This window comes from Microtus ochrogaster, linkage group LG2 (assembly GCF_000317375.1).
Source record: "Microtus ochrogaster isolate Prairie Vole_2 linkage group LG2, MicOch1.0, whole genome shotgun sequence".
NCBI classification, from domain to species: domain Eukaryota; kingdom Metazoa; phylum Chordata; class Mammalia; order Rodentia; family Cricetidae; genus Microtus; species Microtus ochrogaster.
In genome coordinates this window covers 6,549,937-6,572,292 of record NC_022028.1, presented here as the reverse complement: position 1 = coordinate 6,572,292, position 22,356 = coordinate 6,549,937, and the positions used below count along the sequence as shown (strand labels likewise).

The 22,356-nt window shown below is 44.8% G+C and overlaps 1 protein-coding gene across 4 annotated transcripts in view; it reads right to left on the bottom strand.

Moving 5' to 3' along the window:
• The window catches only part of Adgrf5 (adhesion G protein-coupled receptor F5), a 94,316-nt gene that overhangs the window by 50,220 nt on the left and 21,740 nt on the right, over nt 1-22,356 (bottom strand). For 3 of the 4 annotated variants that reach the window (XM_013350993.2, XM_005359794.2, XM_026785646.1), the window contains exons 1-2: nt 14,458-14,692; nt 352-477 (exon numbers count right to left, since the gene is read on the bottom strand). In XM_013350993.2, coding sequence (XP_013206447.1) covers nt 352-453 — 102 coding nt within the window. In that variant the 5' untranslated portion in view covers nt 454-477; nt 14,458-14,692. Of the gene's footprint in view, nt 1-351; nt 478-14,457; nt 14,693-22,356 lie in introns of those variants that run through there. The other variant, XM_013350994.2, reaches the window with a different exon arrangement.

The following is a 22,356-nucleotide window of genomic DNA, read 5'->3' as shown; positions in this document are numbered from 1 at the left end:
AGTTTACCACCAAGAACCATGCCATCGAGTTGCACAGTTTTTAAATTGGACTGTTTTAAGCAAATTCACAATTTTGGATGATCTGTATTTATAGCTTTTCCTTGGATGCACAAAGCCCACTGTGGGGAGTGGAGAAGGCCAGGTTGAGTCATCTGCTGACACTAGCACCGACTTCAGACTGCAGAAAGTTGCAGCCCAGTAAATACACCGAGGACTAGCTACGTTCCTGTACAGAATGCCTCAAACTCCCCTCCTACACCGCTTTTTGAAGGAACTGGTTGCTGATTTCCACCTTCCCAGGAAATCAAAGGACGGCAATAGGGAAATCACTGTGGATGAGGACTGACTCACCAAGGGCTGAGCAAGGGGCTGAATGCTCACACTCAACGTTGCTTCTGAAGAACACGTCACAATTAGCACGAAGCAGAACGCGACTGTCCTTGGCAATTTCATTTCTTCAGATTCGAGTTGTTTTGCCTGAAATGGAAATATGAGTCCTTAGAGACATGGCGATTGATTTATGAAACAAGGAAAGAATTGCTAACCCCCATCTTGAAAGTCACACCACACAGGACTTTTTCATAGAAGGGAAGGGAAGGGCATAGAGGATCAAACTAAGAAACAAGCATTGTCTCAGTGGGAATATAAACATGTCAGGGAGGCTGAGGAGGGGAGGGTGTTTAGGGGTGTTAATGCAAGTAAGTAAAACAAAGGAAGCAGGTTTAGGGGTTCAGTTCCTGCATACATGAAGAAGGATAGGATGAATGAAAGGGAAGAGAAAATGAGCCTCAAGAAAGAAAACAAGAAAGAGATGGGCAGTTTTGTAAGAGATACTATTAGGCCTGGGAGATGGTGCAGTGCTCCAAGGGCATGCTGCACAAACACAAGAGCGGGATTTTGCACCCCCAGCACTCAAGGAAAGCCAGGCGAGGTGGCCCCAACTATAAACCCAGCACTGCTGTGGACAGATGTGAAATGAAATGAACAGTCCCCGGAAACTCCTAGCCAGCTAGCCTGGTGTACGCAATAGAGAACGTTAAAGAGACCCTGCCTCAAACAAGGGAAGGCTGGACACTTGAGTTGTCCTCCAGTCTCCATGCACGCATCAAGGCATGTGCATGCCCTGCATACATAGATAGGCACAGAGAGATGGGAAACCTCTTTATGTAAGCCACTATACAGATTGCACCATTCAGAGAACTCGCTCCACGTTTGCTACACTCGCTGCACTTGGATATTCTCATGTCTACCCTAGTCTATTTTAACCTTTTTGTTGTTGTTGTTGTTGTTTTAATTCTGTAAGCAACCCGTTCAGTTGACCCTTTGACCATATTAATTGACTAAACCTTGTTAGTATTTAGTTATAAAAATATCAGTTTTACTTTATAGCACTATGTCATGGTACAAATATGATATTAATGCCATAAAGTATCCTAGGAGACAAACTAACTTTTAAACTCTCTTTATATAATACTGGTTATGTATACAGAAGCCTACCTATAACTGAATTAATCGTTCTTGTATTTGAAAATCAGAATACACTCAAACCAAGTACATTCAGGAACCAAGAAAAATTAGTTGGTATAGATCGCTTCTTTTCTGTCTTTGTGTGATTGCCCAGTATGTGCACAGGTTGGCTCGCCTATGTGTGCACGTGAGGAGGCCAGAAGTCAACACTGGGAATTTTCCTCTGGAGTGCTCCACCCTGTTTTGAAGCAGGTCTTTCACTGAACCTAGAGCTCATCGGCTGACTCAACTGGCTGGCCGTCAAGGCCGAGGACCTGCCTGTCTACCTCTGCAGTGCTGAGATTACGGATGTTCAAGACTGTACTGGGCTTCAATGTGGCTGCTTGGGACTGAACGACATGGTAATATAGCAGGTACATTGTCCACTGAGCCCCTGCCTGGCCCTCTCACATGATGCGTGGCAGTGAAAAGAGTCACTGATTGAAATGGGAGATCTGGATTAGGGTCTAGGATTAGGGGCTTTATTGTGACCTGTATCCTTGATTAAATCTTCTATGTGTACTGATCCCAATACTTCACCTGCAAAGTAGGGGTCATAATACTTCCTCCCTTAATTCTCTCAGAATTTCCTGAGACGCAACTGAGATTTAAAGCCAGGAAGAGCGCCTGAGAAAAGAATTTGGAAATATCTAAGCACGCCAAATATGACAATGGTTATCAGGCCAATGATTAGTGAAGGGCAGAGGGCAGCCAAGAGGGAGCTGCAGAGAGCACTGGAGGCTCGGGATCAGGATGCCACACTATGAGGGCCAAGAAGCACCTGTCAGGAAAAACTGTGTGTCAGTCGTCAAGAGCCAACTGCCTTTTCCGCCTCCCCGGTGAGAGAGGGAAAAGGCACGGCTCTGTGAAATGTTTCAGTCTGCACATCTGACAATCAATGCATTTTTAAAATCCTTTGGCTCAGTGATTTTAGGGCAATGCTTCGCAATTTCAGTTTGGGGGTAGATGCCACAGGCCAGATGCGTCTCCTGCAGGAAACCAGAGTGACACATTAATTGGTCTTTATGTACGTGTTTGATATAGGCATAGGCTGATGAAGTCTGTTGATGGCAGCTATCGCTAAGATGAATTAAGTCCATCTTATATCTCCAAAGGATACTCACTCAGAAGGCAAATCGATCTTGTCAGGTCCCAACAGAGGACACTGTATACCGGTCGGTACTACAGGGAGGAAATTAATCAAGGGTGTGAGAAATAAGAGATGAGAAAGAGAGCTTAGGGAGGAACTCAGACACCGGGACACCAGAGCAAACCTCAGATCTGTACTATCCATATGCTCCAGTGAACCTTTCTGTTCATTTGGGTTAGAGTCATGAGGAATTATAAAGTCTCTAAACTGTCACCACGGATGCACTGGCATAGGTCAGTGGCCAACACTGACCCATCTCTCTGCCTCTAGCCTCCTTTGAGACTATTCTTGGTAGACATTCTTCTGTCTGTTGAAACATTGGGGAAAAACACAATGATACATGGTTTAACTCGTGTGTGTGTGCGTGTGTGTGTGTAAAGAGATATAGACAGGACCCTATCCTATGAATATTCTCTGGAATGAAGGACAATTGTCAGCTACACTGCAAAGATGGGGCATTGTTTGGAAGAAAGGAGGAAATCAGGACTCAGAAGGGGAAGCAATATTCTAAATAACTGGCAACTAGTGTGACAGGGGCTGGGTCAAAGGGAACACAGTGCCAGCAGAAGGTCACTTCAGCTACTGAGGCTTCTGCTTCGTCACGGAAGAAGTGTGAAGCTGAAATTCCTCCCTGCCTTGCCCCTGATCATAACGTATCTGTCCTCCAGCTCACAGACGTGCTCACCTATGTGGAAACCAGAAGGGGCTTTGCAATTTAGTTAATGAGAAAAATATCCACGCTGGTCTAGCTGAGATCTGGAGCTGCCTCCTGCATTCAAGGCCATGCGTGGTCACAGGGGCCTTAAGCTGGCATGCCCCTAGAAAGACATATCGCTTCTCACATTCCTGGAGCAAAGTCCAAATACTATAAGACCCAGAGAAAAAAAGAAAACCATCTTCTATCACTCCTGATCCTTCTCTTAAGGAATTAAAGTACTGGACAGTCTCCTGTAAGGCCTGTTGTGGGAGCTGACCAATCATGAGAACAACAATCGGGAAATGTGGTCTAGCTTTCAGGATTAACCCCACCGTGCTAAGAAACTTCCTGGTCAACTCAGACACTGTCTTCCTGTCTATGAAGTTTTAAGAGGCAGAAAAAGGAAAGTGCAGGCGGATGACACATTCCAGGAATAAGTCAGGGCTATTCTCAGCAATGCTTGGACCACGTCATGTCTGACTCCTCGGCTGTCAATAGTGATGGGCTCTTCCAGAGTGACTGTGCGCCAGAAAAGGCACAGCGAAAATCCAGCCCACTCATCCAAAACTGAGACATCCACCCCCTGCATTGAAGACTGACCCTCTGGAATCCCAGCAGCGGTCCAGGCTAACTCTGACTTTATTAGAGGTGAGGAAGTGGCAAGGGAGAAGAAAACAGAAAGAGGTCTCTAGCAGAGTTCAACTCCTGATCATAAATAGTCACGTCTAGGTCATCTGATGATTCTGTGGACAATTCCAAGGATGCAGGATGTTCCGAACAGGGCCACTGTGGGATGCTTTTTTGAAATGAATGGCTTGATAAACTCCATACTGCCAAGTCTTCCCACATTCTCTCATCTGCCTCCTCACCAAATACACTCGACCATCTTGGTTTTTCAGATGATGATGCTAAAGTTTAGGGCTGACTTTATCTCACAGCTAGCTAGGTGTGGAGACAGTCAGAACCTTAGAAGTTACTTAAAATGCCAGCTAATCATATTTTCCTATAGCCCGGTGAGCCACATTTATAGGAATTTGGATAACTGCAGCTGGTGACAGGGCTGACAGTCCCTAACCACGAGGGTAGCTTATCACAGCCCAGCCTCTGTTAAGCTCTCTGCAAGGGTGATGCTCTCTGGGCACAGAGTACAAGCCTTTCAGTACTCAGGAAATAGAGGGAGGAAGATCATGAGTTTAAAGGTAGCCTCGGCTACACAGTGAGCTATCATCTTTATCTCACTAAAAGCTAAGAGGATTGTCTCATTTAACCCTCTCCACGGTCCTCAACTCCGTGGGGCTACTGAACTATTCCTACTTACTGTCCAGATACAGAAATGGGAGCTTTGTTCAGGGCTCAGAGCCATGCTGCTAGTACCTGATAGCGGAGAAACGGATTACCTAGAGACCTATACCATAGAGAAAGGGCATTGAAGCCGAGAGAAATTTCTATTTCTCTCTATTTTGTTTCTATTTCTTGGTGAAATAGAAACAAAAATAAATGGAGAATTTTCTCAAAATTAAGCAGGAAACTGAACCATGAATTCCAGCCACACATTGCCAGCAGTTATCCCTAGGATACGGTGTAGGCCACTTTATCTTCCGAGCCAGAGCTTTCTTATGAACTAAGGCAAGGACTTGACCGAACTCAATGACGGCAAGTTCAGTGACAGCAGTTGGCCTTGGAGCGTTTTGGTGACTGCTCGAAACATTTACAACTCCTTACATGCTTTGCATCTCAGATGCAATCTTGCAGATTGACTTCTAAAACCATCTCCCTCTGATGTGAGTCCTGGCCAAGGCCTCCCTTGCCTAACCGGTGTACCATAGCAACAGTACCACAGCAACAGTACCATAGCAACAGTACCACAGCAACAGTACCATAGCAACAGTACCACAACAATAGTAGCTTTGTCTTTGGCCATCTCTTCAGAAAGATGGGTCTTTTTGGAGCACCTTTCTCCTTAGTCCTTCCCTGCTTCTCTTATTCTTAATGATTTACAAACTAAAAGCACTTTCACTGGTACCCAAGGTCCCCCATGACCTGGCTTTTATTTTTAATAATCTGTTTAATAAGCTATCCCATCCTGATGTTGGCTGATACAGAGGTATCTAAGTAGTGCAAAAAGTTTTCCAGAGTTCATACAAAAGCAAAAAGTCAAACAAAAAACATTCTTGAGGGTGGAGAGTAACAATTATCAGCAAACTATTTTTAGGTATTTTACAAACTCAGATAATCCTGCCATTTACTTGGCTCATTAATCTTCAGCTCAGAGGCCTAGCAGTCACTGTGCATTCAAAGTTTACCCACCCGTCATGTCCAGGAAAAGGCCGCCTTCTAACACTAGTTCCTTGATGCTGCTATAAGTAGCCCTTGCCCCGGAACACCTACACACACCCTTGCAGGCTCTGGGCCTCCCTGTCCCCTGATTCCCTCTCCCATCTATTCATGTGTCCATTTATTAGGTCTTGACAAGTGCCAGGTGTTCTGCTGGGCTCAAGGAAGTGACAGTCACAAAGACAGTCCTCTCTCCAAAGAGCTTGGAGGCTAATGAAGCAGACAGACATCATTAAAGAATCAATTCCTCAAGTCCCTGGAGGATGAACGGTTCTTGAGCAGTTGCTATGTACCCAATGCTGAGAACCAACTCTATTTAATAGCTCCATCTCTATAACAGTCCCACTGAAGTGTTTCAGGCATGCTTTCTAATTAACAGCACGATCTAAAACTCAGAATCACATGCCGCTTAAACAACTTTGAATAGAATTTAAATGTAAGAAGCCTAAATCCAGTGTGGATCATTTTATCAGTATGCTGAACTTTCTGGAAAACAACAACAATGACAAAAAACAAACAAACAAACAAAAACTATAAGAGAGAGCTGAGCCAGTCTTGGGTTTGTGTAAGGTGTCCCAGGCATAGTGTTCAAATAATCTGAACCGGAAGCATACATTTCAACTATCTTTAGGGGGAGGGAATTAGAAAGGCCCTGAGGTAGGCGGAATCGCAGTCCATTTAAGGAGCTATAAATGGGTCAGAGTGCCTGGACATCAAGACAGCAGAAGACAGGGATTCTGCGAGGTGAACAGAATCCAGGGTAGGCAGACCTGACAACTTTGACCACAGGATTAGCTAAGATTTAATAAAGAGTCGGGTGGGAGAGGAGGCTGGAACCAAATCCAACAGAATTCCAAACAATGAGGTCCAAGCAGAGAGGATGATTGCATCCAGATATTTAGGAATGAGACTTGAGCAGCAGGAAGGGAAAGAGGCCAGCCATGTCAACGCACACGTATAATTCCAGTGCTTTTGAAGCTGAGGCACGAGGATCTTGTGATCAAGGCCAGCCTGGTCTACAAGAGCTAGTTCCAGAACAGCTAGGACTGTTAAACAAGGAAACCATGTCTTGGAAAAATAAAAAAGAAGGATGTGGTCACAATATCCATGCTGAGAGGTGCATGAAGAAGGACTGAGGGTGTTCACTGAACCTTCAGACAGGATGGTCTCTTCACAAGGGTTTCATTGGGGTAGTGAGGTGGCAATCACCTTGGGAAGAGCTGCAGACTGTGTAGGAGGTAAGGAATTGGAGATGGCAGGCACAGGACTCCAGAATTTGCTCACAATGGTCTCAAGAGAGTGACGGTTCTTCAGTGTGCACCATCTACGTGGATAATGTTGCACCCACAGTTCTTTTTTTATAAATGGAACAAATTATATTTCACACTAGGGTGATTTCAAGGGCAGTCCTGCCTCTGACTCAACTTGGCCGGGCTCACTAAGGAGACATACCATTGTCCCTTTTAGAAGTAATTGAGTAGCTATCTCTTTATATCCCTCACCTTCTTGTCCAAGGATAGAGACTAGGTTCTTTCTGAAAACATATCCTTACCAAAATCAAGACTTAAGACTACAAACAGTATGTTCACTTATGACTGTACCAAAAGAGAATAATGCAAAACAAAGCTCCTTGCCTAGACGATGGTGCCTCGTTTCAGGAGCAGCTTCACGCACTATTATTTCTTTGTTTACTGGGGATGTAGCTCAATGTCAGAGTGGTTGCCTACCCGACAAAGACTTGAGTTTGGCCCCCAGAGCTGTGAGAAAGCAAACAAAGAGGAAAACGACTCTGCGACTGGGGGGACGGCTTGATGAGCAAAGTGATTGCTGTGCAAGTGTCAAAGCTGAGTTGCGATCCCTGGCACCCATGTAAGAAAACTCAGCATGATGTGCGTGCCTATAATCCCAACTCTGGGGAGGTAGAGACAGCAGCTTCCCTGGGGCACACTGGTGGTTAGCCAGTCTAGCCAGCCAATTAGATAGCTCCACGGTCAGTGAGTCAAAAACAATCTAAAAGGTAGGGAGCTATGGAAACAGACAACCAGTGTTGACCTCTGGCCCATATATATATGAGGGTGTGCACCTGCAAATATGTGTGAAAGTGCACACACACACGAAACAAAACTAAATGGATAAATAAATAAATGAATAAATAAATAAATAAGTCTTCATTCATCTGCCTGATGGTTGAGGATCTGGTAAGGATGGGGTGCTGTCCATATATAATCTCCCTCCAGAACTACAGAAGTGCAGACTCAAAATCCTAAGTGTAGCTTTAAGAGGCTCCCAGCAGACCTGTATTTACCACAGAGTCGATAAGACTTATCTTCGTTGACCTTATTTAATTCAATGACTCATCCCTGGCACATGCAGGATTATAAAGTCAATATTTATTCAACACAAACACAAAACACAATGCCAATTAAAGGATTCTATTGAAGAGCATTTTTTTCCTATTTAATTTTCCTTTGCCTTGAAATAAGCTTCTGTGGCAGCATTGTGTCCCAGGAGCGCGGAGACCATCTGATTACAGAGCAGCGCTTGTTTGTCCACAATGGGATGGAGTTTTCCAAAACACACGACACATGTGTTGATGCTTGATAACCCTTCGGTTTTCTTGCCTCCTTGTAAGTCACTGGGGGATTTTAACCTTTCAGCAGAGATTGTCATCTTTAAGAAAACATGAAGTTCCTCGCTGGAGTCTTATCTATTCTATCTCATAGCTTCAGTGTTTCACAGAAAGGGTTTCCCTGCATCAGGGAGAACAATGTCAAACAGACATTCCAACTGCAGACAGGGGTAGCTTTGTGGCTGGCCACAGGACCAGATTGAGAAGAAGTAGGTTTCGGTTTCCCAGGACTGTGGGTTTTCCTGCTGGTGGGTGAGGAGGCAAATAACACTAATGATGTGTGGCCATCTGCAGCCTGGGGGTCTCCGCTGGGCCAGACCTTAACTATTTCATTGCTGGATTGTGGAAAACTCAGACCTATAGCCATTGGTCATGTAATTTAAAATATTTTAACATGTTGGGCTAGGGAGCTGGTCTAGTTAAAAAGTGTTTGCTGGGCAAATAAGAGCACCTAAATTCAATCCCACAGCATCACATAACAAAGCCAGGCTCAGCAGTAGCCATCTGTAAGACCCTGTGGAACAGAAAGGATCCCTGCAGCTTGCTAGCCAGCCAGTCTAGCTGACAGTGGTGACTTCCAGGCTTAGTGAGAGAATCCTGTCTCAAAAGATAAAGTGGGGGGTGACTGAGGAAGACACAGAGAGGTAGAGATCCACCCTCAACACACACACGTTCATACATGCATAGACACGCTTCCAGGAATGCATGAATACACACACACACACACACACACACACACACACACACACACACACACACACAGTACTCCAGCATGTACATAGTTAAAAGCTATCTTGGCTTTCTGAAGTTGATCCTTCCAGCCTTGGCCACATCACCTTCTTGCAATGTGGTGTGGCTATCCTTGGTCATCAACTTAATTTTCCATTTTTATTTCTCCCCTGAGGAGAATTTGTTTTGTTTTGTTTTTGTTTTTTGAGAAAGGGTTTCTCTGTAGCTTTGAAGCCTGTCCTGGAACTAGCTCTTGTAGACCAGGCTAGCCTCGAACTCACAGAGATCCACCTGCCTCTGCTCTGCCTCCTGAGTGCTGGGATTAAAGGCGTGCGCCACCACCGCCCGGCCCATGAGGAGAATTTTAACAATAGGACTATGCCACACAAACTGGGAAAAGAAGACCACAATCATTTCATTTTTCTCTCCAGATGTAACTACAAGACCTTAATGCTCCAAGATGTCTTCACGGGACCATGTGACTTTAGAGTTTATTATAAGTATCTTACAGAAAAGAACTGATGCTTTGTCTCACCAGAACTCCCTCTGGCTCCTCACCTTGTCCCCTCTGTGACCTCCCTTCTCTGTCCCCTGTTCCCCTGCTTCTCTGCTCTTCTCATCCACCATAACCGTGGTAGCCAGAGTCTCGACAAATGCCTCTCCTTCCATTTCGGCATTTCTTCCTTGACATCTTTGCTCTTGGGGAGCTTGTCTAGCTCCCCAGTTTGAACAGTTGTCTTAGGTGAGAATGCTCCAAGCTTTATTTCTGCCGTGGCCCATTTGCTAAGTGCTAAGCACATAATTCCAGCTGTACTATTTCCATCTGGGTCTAAATTAAGCTCAGCTAGAATCAAATCCACTGTCTTCTGTGTGACTACTGTCTTTCCTAACCATCTCTTCCCGGCCTTGCTTCCTGCTGGTTTGCACTCCAGACATGCAGGCCCACAGACTTACTGTTATTCTTGGGCACAAGAAGCAGATAAGGCTAGGGAGTGACAGCCCACCCAGTAACCAGGTAACTGGGACACTCTTGGGTGTCACCCAATCACATCTGGATGGCAGCTGTGCTCTCCTGAACGCCCCTCCCTCCTTTCCCTGACCACACATCCCTGAATGCCCCTCCCCCTTTCCCTGACCACACATCCCTGAATGCCCCTCCCCCCTTTCCCTGACCACACATCCCTGAATGCCCCTCCCCCCTTTCCCTGACCACACAGCCTACACAGCAGCAACTGATAAGTTTTCTCTGGCTGACCTCTCCTCTAGCTCACCACTGTGTCAAACGCAAGCACGTCAAGCATTTTCAGATGACCCGAGGATGGATGCCTAGGCAACCCTTGACAAACAAATCACCTCAACCAAACACCAAACCAGGTCAGCCAAAGTCATCTCCATGATATTTAGATACAGACAGATCTCACACACTTTCACTGTAACTTCCTTTACAAAAGACGCCACAAACATTAACAGTAGACATGGGTCAGGTGGACTGCCACCTCTGTGTGTCTCCTCATACTTGACTACTGCCAAGTTTTTTTCCTTCCTTTTTGAGCTTTGAGCATTGTTTTGTACACCCCCTCCCCACCCTTTTTTTTTTAACTCGATCACAATGACTGCTATCTTTTATTGAACATGTCTACAGACTAAGTTTAAGGCTTTAGCCACACATATTAGGTTTACTTACTCTTAATGATCCTATCTTATGAAAAGCACCATTATCCCTCCTCGTATACTGGAAAAACCAAAGCCTCGCTGAATTACACAGTATACCCAGGTCACATAGCAAGTGGTAGTGTCTATTGCCAAACCCCAGGCCCTTAAACTCTGTAGCATGCCGTCTCTCATCTTTTCTTTGTAACATGACGTCTCTCATCTTCAGGTGTGCATCTTTCCTTGAAATACACACCTGCATTTCTCTACCTGGCTGCTTTTCTTGCCCAGCCTTGTGGATCTCTTGGCACTACTCTTGTGGTTTCTGGAGTGTGGCACAATAATTAGGTATGTGAACTCTGAAGTCAGACTGCCTGAAATATAATTATGACTCTATCACCCTCTAGTCCTTTTCTTTAAGCAATTTACTTAACCTTTGTATATTTGCTCTTCTACAAAATCAGGATTATAATAATACAGGCCTGCTGGCACAACTGAAAAAGAGCAGTCTTGACAAGATGCTGGGCGTGGTGCTTGGAGCACGGTAAGCACTCAGTAAACGTAAGTCCCTCCAATTCTCAATAAGGACAAGAGTGCCTGCATTTTTAACTCCGTGAAACCCAGCAAGCCACTCGGCAACATCTGATAAGTTTAAGTCTTGATTTGTATGATTATCTTTTAGGAAGTAAGCAAGATTTCAGTACTTTTGAGGCTGCTGGCCTGAGCCAAACAACGTGAACAAAACGCAGGACCGACGAATCCCTTGTGCACTTGCCATGTGCCCACGGCCGGTTCACGCACTTAACTGAGCATATCCTGTTTACTGGGACATCTAATCAGACAACGTAAGATCTGCAAGTAGCGGGAGTTAATGTATCTGTGTCAAGCCAGTGGAGTCATTTCAGTTTAAACGGGAAAGACAATGCCGCTGCGGGTGGGGACAGGAATGTCCTCTCCATCCTTGCCTGCCAGGATTCTAACTCACAACACTCACAGCCAGGCACAGCCCCAGCTTTTCAGAATCACAACCAGGTAATGTCTGTACCTCACTTAGACCCCTCCACCCTTCACAGCCAGGATTACCACTCTCAGCCTTGGAGAGCATAATGGAACCCCTGAGGAGATTGAAAGCAAACAACACTTGGCAGAGGTTCCTTCAACCAGGACAGGGAAGTGTGTGGCCCTTGCACTGGTGTTGGGAAGCTCCTGGGCTAACAGCAGGTATCCTAGTCTGCACGTATCCAAATGACGCCGTGACTTGATACACTTTCAGGACCCCCAGTAAAGCAGGCTGCAGAGCTACCCTGCTCAAGACAATCATGTCAATTCTTTCTTATCTTTTATCTTCACATTCCTGGTTAAGAAGGGGACTGAAGAGCTGAAAAGAGATCTGAGTTCTCCTCTCTGAGCCCCCCAAGAGTCGCTGTCTGTATAAAGCTGGGCAAATCGTTAGCTTCACTTTTGTATTCCATGAAATGTGAGTGCACTTCTCCACTTTTATTCAATAAAAACACGAATCAGACAGAGGCCGGCTTTCCCTGTGGCACAGTGAAAGAAGAGGTAGGGGTGTCTCCTGAGGGTGCAGAGGTTATTTATGAGACTGGACTGAGACCTACTGGAGGCAGATCAGCCTTACCACTCAGAAGGTGGCAGCCTGCGTGAGCGTCACTGCCCTGATGTGCCACTGAGTGTGACTACAGTCTCCTGCAGCACTGGACTGCCCAGCATGCCCCCGGGTCAGTACAGCGGGTGAGAGCTCTGATGGGGGGGGGGCAAAACTGTGAAAGCAAGTTGAGCCAGGTGGTCAGCCCCAGCAGCCCCAAGTGACCCTCGGTTTCGGGGTGCAGAAGTCTTGGACCCGTCAAGAGAATACAAACGAACAACTGAGAGAGGTGCCGTTACTCTTAGGGATTTTTCAGGTTTCCCTGTCTGTTTCTCCTTTCTGAAGACCTCTCTTATGCTCTGTGACTTGAGGACTTGTTCACTGCGATTTTTTTCTTACAACACAGAGAGTGGGGACAAAGAGAGAAGGCTGCCTTTTTACAGATGATTAAAATATTTGGAAGATGACCCATCAAGTAAAAAATCAAAAGTCCTCCGCCTTCACCCAGTCTTCCCTTGGGCAACCACTTAGCAATTGAATGACAGATCTGCTTAGCCAGTTAATCTCTTTATCGTTTCCTCATTGTATTTCTAGAATAAGGCTAACTCTGATGTCCTTCAAAGGCAATGCCCAGACCACTAACAGTCAAAATTTCATCCGTAAGAAGTTGTTATTAATATTGTTAAATATTATTAAGTACCCAAACCAAAAGCACCACAAAATAAAAAAAATAGTAAAAAGAAACGGAATTTTTTTCATACTTTCTAAGTTCTAGTCAATTGTACACACTGCTCACGTGTCACGTTATCCCAATTGTCATCACAGGATGCTGACGTTGAGAACGTGTGAGACCCCATCCTGGCTCATTCTAAGAACCAGGAGATAAAAAAAAAAAAAAGCCTTTAACTGGTACCACAGAGAATACTTGGTGGTTTAATTGTGGAGGGGAGAGGAAACATATATTGAGGTGGTATAATTTAAAACTGTCAAGAGCTAGTCTTCTACAGTAGGAATGTAGTCCTCTGCAATTAGAAAAAAAATGACTCACTTCTGTTTTCCCAGTGCTCTGGACATAGAGGCAGGAGGATCACAAGTCTGGGGCTAGCCTGGTCTACGTAGTAAGTTCCAGGTCAACCAGGGCTATGTAGCAAGACACAAGACCCTGTCTCAAAAACTAGAACAAAAACAAACAAAACAACAACAACACTGCATTGGGCCCTTTAGAAAGGACAAAGTTATAGTGAAATTGCACATTCTGGCTTTCTTTAAAAAAAAAAAAGAAATAAAAAAAATAAATTGGAAGCTTGGGATCATGGGAGAAGTAAGAAGGGGAGGGAGAGGGGGAGAGCAGGGGGAGAAGGTAGAAGGGGAGAGGAGGGGGAGCAGAGAGGAGGGGGAGCAGAGAGGAGGGGGAGCAGAGAGGAGGGGGAGCAGAGAAAAATATACAACTCAATAAAAACGAAAAATCAAAAAGATACAATCAAAACATCACTTTAGCCAGAGATCATTGCCATTGCCTTTCCTCCTGAGCTGCATACTGCATTCTTTATATAATATATATATATATATGTATATGTATTTGTAAATATTCATATTTAATTTTTAAAAAGAAAGAAGAGAAAACCATAAGCCACAGAGATTTTTTCCTACTTTCTACAACCTTCAAAGCAAGTCTGACTGGTTCTGAGTTCCACACACTTACTGAGCAACACACAAGCTCCTTTTCCCTCAGCCATGGCCTGGAGGTCTCTGCACCCCACCCAAGCAGCCAAGGCCTGGAGGTCTTTGCACCCCCCAAGCTCTGTCTCAGGAGTCCTCCCCCGACTCAAGGGCAACCTCCTCTTCCTCCGGACCACCACCACAGCCCATGGCTACCAGAACAGTACTGGTTCACCAATGCTCCTGACAAGTTTGGGACAGTTCAGGAAAGTAATCCCTACTAAAGAGAAAACCCTAAAGGATCCCAGGGAACTGGAGGAAGACCCCCTGAGCAGACCTCCCTGGGAACTTCCAACAGTGCAATGATCTTGCACAATCTAAGTTACCAGGATCTGGACGATGCTGTAAAAAGAATGTCAAAATGCCTCAGGTTGCCAGAGGTCTTGCTACAAAGGGACAGAGGCTACAGAAAGAAGAATAAAAAAGAAAGAAATCCTTACCTGTCCACCACTGCTGTCTCCAGGCGCCTATGCTCAACAGATGTCTAGAAACTTCTCTGTTTTTCACTACGGGCCATTGGCCCACAGCCTTCTAGGGGGGCCTTACAGACAATCAGGGGACTGCCGGACAGGCTTTATTGGGAACAGGACTGGCCACTCCTTTGCTCAGGTTTATCTCCCCCAAGCTGCACTCCTCCTAGCCTCACGGAGCCATCCGTCAGAGCCTCTCTGCTGTTTGAAAAACAAGAAGAGATTTCCTGGTCTGCTTCCCCGGATGGCGTGTGCAATTTCCCTCACGCCCATGGGAAGTCCTTCAGGTCCTCCTATTGAGAAGCCTCTCCAGCTAGTGGACAGACTTGTTTGAGCAATGCCCCTTGTTCTTGCTTTCCTTTCTCCAAAGGAGGGTAAAAAAAAAAAAAATTTAAATACAAATAGTGCAAACCAAAAATGGGTCAGCACCTAGGAGTGTGTGGTGCAGAATACCTGATTTAAACCCTCAAGGCATGACCGTGAACCTAGACTACGTATGGAAAATTAAAATTACCCACCAACCCCTTATCTCTAGCAGAACCAGGAAGTCAGAAGTAAAAAATATCCCAGAAGATGGAGACCTGACTAAGAGCTTTAGGGAGACCTGAGCTTCAAACATGTCACAGTAGGGGATGTCTAGTTCCCAGGGAAACTGAACACTCTAGATCCAGTGATACTCATTCAGGGACACTCCAACATCTTCGCAGCAACAACGGCATTTGACAATGAGGAGACATGGAGACGGATAGTCCGCAAGCTCCCAGTATGGTTTAGGAGTAAATTGTAATCACAGTCACAGTTTCTGAACGGAAAATAATCCTGCCCGTACCTTAAAGGTGAGGATACCAGAGCTCAAGGAGAAGCTGCGACCTGCCTGGGCTAGAATAAACATGGAACACGGTATGTTGTCATTAATTAAACTTTTTTTTTGTGGGAAATGCTGCTCAATTCCTGAAACTCTGTCCATACAAGGTTTGAAAAAAGTCCTGCCTGTGAGGGCCCAGGAACCTATGCGGGAAGAAAGCAACCCTGGTTGGTCCCAAGTATTAAAAAAAAACTGTGTACTGTCAGGCCAAGGACCCCAGAGTCCGAATGCAAGGATTCAAACCAGAGCCTACCAATATCTGTTCACACAGTCACATGTATATGATTTGATGGTATTGGAACTTAGATTTACTGTGTGGAACTGTGATAAAACCATATAGAATTTATAGGCTTTGCTGTAGATCATTTGAAAGAGCTAAAGTCCTGGGTGCACGTGCACGCACACACACACACACACACACACACACACACACACACACACAAAATGAATTGATTAAGTAAAAAGTTTAGAAGCCTAGGCTGGAGACGTGCAACCTACTTCCTCTATCTAGTCTCTCCCTCGCTCCACTCTGTCCCCTTTCTCCCTGTACACCTTGTCTGTTGACCATGCTACCTCTGCAGGGCAAATGGTGATGGTAATCAGACTAGAGACAAAGGCTAGGTGATTTCACTCTTCAGGGGTCAGTCCTGGGAGTCCCAGAAGATTCTAAAGTCTAAAGAAGGATGCTCAAGATTTTTTTATATATATAAAATAGTGTAGCATTCACTCATAACCTGTATGTGTATTCCCACATACATTAAATTACTTATATTACTCCCAATAGCCAATGTAATATAACTGCTACATACTGATTTTGTATAGTTCAGAAAAAAATAACAAACAAAAAGGGCCTGTACACATTCAACACAGATGGAATTTTCCAAACATGTTCAATCCAAGGTTGGTTGAATTCAGGTATATGAAACAAAAAAATATAGAAAACTGTATTTGGGCAAAAAGAGCAAGAGCCCTATAATTAGTGTTATTCCACATCTATGCTCTCAGCGTGAACTGGGTTTTTTTTTTTTTTTGCCTGAAGAAAGAGCTCTCTATCAGTGTGGGCTACTGCGAGATCCTCCTTCTCTCTCTCCTTCTTCCTTCCTTCCTTCCTTTCTTCTTTCTTACAATGCTCACCTGCTTTAGTGGCGGTATTGCAGTTTGCTCTCTGATGTGAAACGGGAATTGACGACAAAGTGACTTTCCCTTTCCTCCCCTTGCCCACAGCCTCCTGTTGTCACCAGGAACACTCTGTGCTCACTGCACACTGTGCAGGGAAAACAAAGCCTGGTGGGAAATGGGCCTGCCATATGGTCTCCTCTGCGGCGCAGAGTCGGCTGTGATAGAGCGCCTTACCTTGCTGTGGCCGCAGGTGGCTTTGACCATCCCAGACACCTTTCTCTTTAATTCTAGAATGTTGCAGTTGTTAGCAAGTAGAACTCAAACTTCTGCAAGCAAACTACGAACACGGTCGGAGTAAACAATCCATCTGCTGTGTTAGGCATGCCCGTTAACAAAGGTGTCTTACGTACCAGTGTGACCACAAAGAGAGAGACCTCCTGCTCTCTTGGGTGAGATTTCAGAGGCCATCAACATGCATTGTCTAAAATGGATCCAGCCATTTTAGTCTTTTCTTCTTCTCTTCTTCACCCAAAATGCTACTTTCTCTCTCTCTAAGTTTAAGGGTCTTATTTTCTCCAAAGACCCTCCTGACTCTCCTACCCTAAGCCAAGTGCCTCCTCTACCCCTCTCCCCAGCTCCACCCATCTCATGCTGTGTCAAAGGAGTCTTTGCTGCTGCTATTCTGTAGCCAAATGATTAGTTGACTGCATTAACTATCAGCACTTCACGGGCAGGGACTAGTATGATTTATTTTATACCCAGGTCCTATTTTAGAAGTGAGATGTGGTAGATGATCAACAACAAGAAGAAGCTGCTGAAATTACATTGTGCTCTGTCAGTTCTCACGGCTGGCTCCTCGCAGCAAAGTGTCCCATGGCTTCAACTTTGGAATGATTCTCTGTCGACACGTATCCTGAGGCGATCTCCACTTTGGTTTAAATGTCTGTATAATGACTCACAGATACCGGTCTCTATGATGGACCTGCAACTCTGACCCATATACCCAACTGCTGATGTACCACTTCCTGCTGAGAGTTCAACAGGACCCCAGGCTGTGTGTGTCCAGAATGAAATCCCTGACCTTCCCTCCAAATGAGCTGTCTCAGGGGTCTTGGTCATCCCCCATCCTCCGGCTAACCCACACCCCATCCCTAACAGCCTCGCTCGTATCTCTGGTTACTTTTCTTCTGCCAGAATATAGGGACCTCAAAAGAAAAAAACAATAACCACTAATTCCATGGAGAAGACCATTAATATCTGAACATAATACGCCACCACAAATCATAGCCCAAAGCAGTAAACGCAAAAAAGCCCATGTAAAATCGACTGGGAAAACATTTCCACTTCCACTTCTTGGCTGGCTCAGCCTCATTTTTTTTTCCCAATCCATAAGCAGGTGTTGGCAAGCCTTTTGACCAATGTGGCCTAGGGTCAGCTCTGTTTTGCTATCCTCACGTCTCTGCCGCTGACCTTTCTCTGTGTGAGGAAGGCAAGGGCAAACAGCTAAGCTGTTTTATAACATACAGATGGCTTTATTGCTATCTGCGGTATGCAGAGCCTGGCAGAGTCTGCACTAAAGGCACCGGACATGCCTGTGCTCAGCAGCCGCCTCCAAGGCTGTGGTCACATTGGTAACACACCCCTTCTTCTAAGGGTCAGCTACTATAAATCTCTCAGAGAGTTGTGGCCATTGAAGATCTCTTGTCTTCCATCTTATAAGACAGCTGACCAGATGATGCTTCTTCTCACTACTTTGTGCCTCCACTAAACCCCAGCCTCTGCCAGAAAGCCCAAACACTCTCCACTTAGAAACCTGCGCTGGATAATGCTACCTTCCTGGCCTGTTCCTGGGAGAGGGAAAGATGAGGTGTGGATCTGGACAGTTGCCAGCAGTAACCCTCACTTGACTCTTATTGACCTCTACTTTGGGGAAGCCCACATGAAACCTCAAACACAATTTCCGGTTCTCTAAGGTGACATCATTCCTGGAGGGGAAAAAAATTGCTGATTGGTCCTATGGCATGACATGTGTCATGCATGTACTTCAGCTGTGATGCACGTGGCATCAGAGTTACTGGGCCACTCATTATGTTTGTCACCCACCCTTCCAATAGTTACTTCCTCCCCTAGTATCGTGAGAGCAGGGTCTCTCACGTGAAGAAGCTGTGGGTCTCTCGGCCTGGGAAGGAAGCTGTACTTTCCTTCTTGAGGTCTACATGCTTTTTTTTTCTTATTTTGTTTTGCTCTTTTTTTATGGAAAAGGTTTTATTTGGCTTACATGTCCCAATTCATAGTCCAGTGAGGGAAACCAAGAAGCAAGAACTCAAACTGGGTGGGAATCTGGAGGCAGCAGCTGATGCAAAGGCCAGGGAGGCATGCTGCTTACTGACTTGCTCCTCATGATTTGCTCAGCCTGCTTTCTTATAGAACCCAGGACCACCAGCCTAGGGTGGTACCACACAAAATGGGTTGGACCCTACCACATCAATCACTAATTAAGGAAATGCCCCACAGGTTTGCCTATAGCCCAATCTTATGGATGCCCTTTTCTCAACTGAAGTTCCCTCCTCCCAGACGACTACAGCTTCTGCCAAGCTGCCATAAAACTAGCCAGCACCACGGACCCTTGTCAGCTTGACACATAAACACACCACTGCTAAAACATGGCCTTTCCTTTCTTGTGCAATCCCAAGATCACACATTAAAATGAACATTACAATATCTTTAAAGACCAAACTTCAGTCCTTGGCTTGGTGGTATAACACTTTGCTAGCATATGCAAGGTCCTGGCTTTAGTACCCAGAACTGTTTAAAAAAAAAAAAAAAACAAATACCCACACCTGCACATAACAAAAGGTACTCTGGTCCTGACCCCATGCAGTCTTATCCAACAATTCATTTAATGTTTTTGTAAAGTTTCCAGGGGTGATTCTGAATTAACGTTTCTATTTGTAAAAGACTAGGGATTTGAAGCAAAAGCATCTATTTTTGTTGTTCAGTGTATTTCTTGATATGAGTGCTTATGTTGTGTTCTAATAAAGTGTGCATCTGCTCTGGTAAAAAAAAAAAACAAAAACCATTTTATCCTCTTAAAATGTCTCACAGCCTTACACATTCAAATGCTTGAAAAAGCTGCCTCTTTTAAAATATCCAGTCTCTTTTTAAATACAAAATTTCTGTAAAGCTCCAAAATCTCTTTAAAAGTTTAAAGTCTCTCAACTTAGGGCTCCAGCAAAGTCAAAAACAAATGTTTTCTTATTCTGAGAGGGAAGAATCTGGACACAGCCACAATCAGATGGAAACCAAATCGCACTCTGCTAGTGTAAACAAATCAGTGTTCAATGTCTGGGGAGGTCTACATGCTAATGCCTGTGCACGCTGGTCGTGCACCTTGGTGCTTTTGTGGTGCATGTTGGGGCAGGTGCTGTGCATCCGCAGATGATGTATCCAGCAACTGACAGCAGGTGCAGTGTGCAAACACTGGACTCCAGGTTCTAGACTCACTTAGAAGTGTGTCTCCTGTGCCCATTCAAATATTCTCAGTTCTTTACAGTGCCTCGTCATTTTCCATTGAACCACCGCCTCTCCATAAAAAACAAAAACAAAAACAGTCTTTTTAATAGGAATTAATTTCCTTCTAATTTACTAAGGTGATTAGCATGACTACTGAACAGCCACATTGCCAAGCTACCAGACAAATAGGAGCCAAAAGTTCATGCATGGCAAGAGAAAAATCAAAATCAAAAAAGATTAAGGAAGCCTAGGTAGCCAAGTTTTGTTTCTGCCACTGTGATAAAAAACACTCTGTCAAAAAGACTTGATGAAAAGAGGTTTATTTGGCTTACAGTTTCAGGTCATAGACTATCATTTTGGAGGAAGACAAGGGAGGAATTCAAGCAGCTAACCAAATGGCATCCACAGTCAACCATAGTGATAAACCAAAACACTCTTGATACCTGCTTGCTTACTAGTGTTCTTTACCTAATAAGAATTCGAGCCCAGCCTAGGGAATGATACCACCAAGAGTAGGATGATCTTTCGACGTCAAATAACATTTAAAACAACCCCACATAGACATCCTCAAGCCAACCTGACATAAACAATTCCTCTTCTAGGTGACTGTTGACTTGACAATGAAAACTAAACATCAGGTGACTGTCCCAACTATCTGTGTTATGGGGAAGCTAAAAGAGTTAACCGAGGTGACAGTCCCTTGTTAGTGTCAGAGCTAGAACAGAATTAGCTCTTCTGTCTTTCCATGCAGTTCTATTAACTTTATATCTCAGTGGCATTCCCTTCAAGCATATTCCCTCATCCTTAATTTCCATAGAAAGGGAAGCGGTTAACAGTGAGTCACACAGGTAAAGTCACATGACAACTCTGTCCTACAGAGGGCAATGGAGTATCTACCAACATGCATTCCTTCTCGGTTTATTAATACAGATAGTGTCATTTTCTATACATGTTCAAACCACAGTTCCCTTAATAACGTCATTCCTGCTGCCAGGAAGCACCAGGGACTCATTTCCTCCTTCTTCGCCAGCTCCTAATCACACACACCACCCAGGTCTCAGCCTTTCTTGAGTTCTCAGAGCAGCAGCACCGTAGAGGATAAAGACAGAAAATTCTTTTTCAGACAATGTCCACAACTAAACCTTTCTCATTAGCATGCCAGCCAGCCAGCCTTGTCCCAGGAAGAGCTCCATCGATATAACCTAAGATTAAGAGCAGATAATGCCATGGGGTCAGGGAGTGATTGAAGATGTATTTATAGAACATGCTTGGAGTGACACCACCCTGGCAGGGCTTCCATCACCGCTCCAGTGGATGGCTCTGTAGGCTCACCACCCTTGGTCCAGAGGACCTGTCTCCTCTTCCTTCCCAAACACGGCCCTTTCATCTGCTCTTCGTTGTTTAAGATAACTTAACATTCTATTCTCTATTCCACTAATAAAAACTCCACATTCTCCTCGGACGTCTGAGGGATCTGTCGCTTCAGTTCTCTCTCAAGGACACTGTTAACACCCCTTTATCTCTTGCTTCTGTGTTGCAATATTTCTACATAGGTGCAGATAGTCACCCACATGTGATATCTGAGATGAAGGGACCATTTCTGATTACAGAAAGAGGTGATGCCAAGCTTAGATTAGTCCTCTTAGTGGTGTTTTCTTTATGACTTGTCCTAACTTTTTGTTTTACTTATTTATGTATTTTTAATTGAGAAAGGGTCATGGTACATAGCTCAAGCTGGCCTCCATCTCATGGGACTTTTCTGTCCCAATCTCCTGGCTGTTGGGATAACAAGCATGAGGCACAGTGCCTGGATTCATGAGTTAATTGGAGCCAAACAGTATTATTAATAATAAAGGACACATTAAATAAACTGGACAGCTCTTCCCAGAGCCTGCATCCTCCCGTGGGAGGATGCTGAGCAAATTTTAGCACGTTGTAATACCATTGACCTAAAACTGTAGTGACCAGCACAATAGTGGTCTGAACTAAATGGTGCCATGTGGCACCCGAACAGAAATGGTCACTTCTGTTACAAGAGTGTGTGTGTGCTTGTAGAAGTCAGAGGTCAACATAAGTTGGCATCCTTAGTACCTTCTCACCTTATAGCTTTTTGAGACAGCATCTCTTCCTCAACCTAAAGTTTGCTGATTCAGCTAAACTGGGTTGGCCAGTGAGCTATAGAAATTCACTTGTTCCTACCCAGGACCCCCCTCCCCAGGACAGGGGTTAAAGATGCCTAGTAGGGTGCTTGGCTTTTATGTGTGTTGAGGGTGAAAAGTCATTTCACCTACCGAGCCATTTTCTCAGCCTCTCAGTGGCAGGATTTGAAGCAAACAGAGAAACCTATGTCCACTGCCTCTCCATATCTGAAA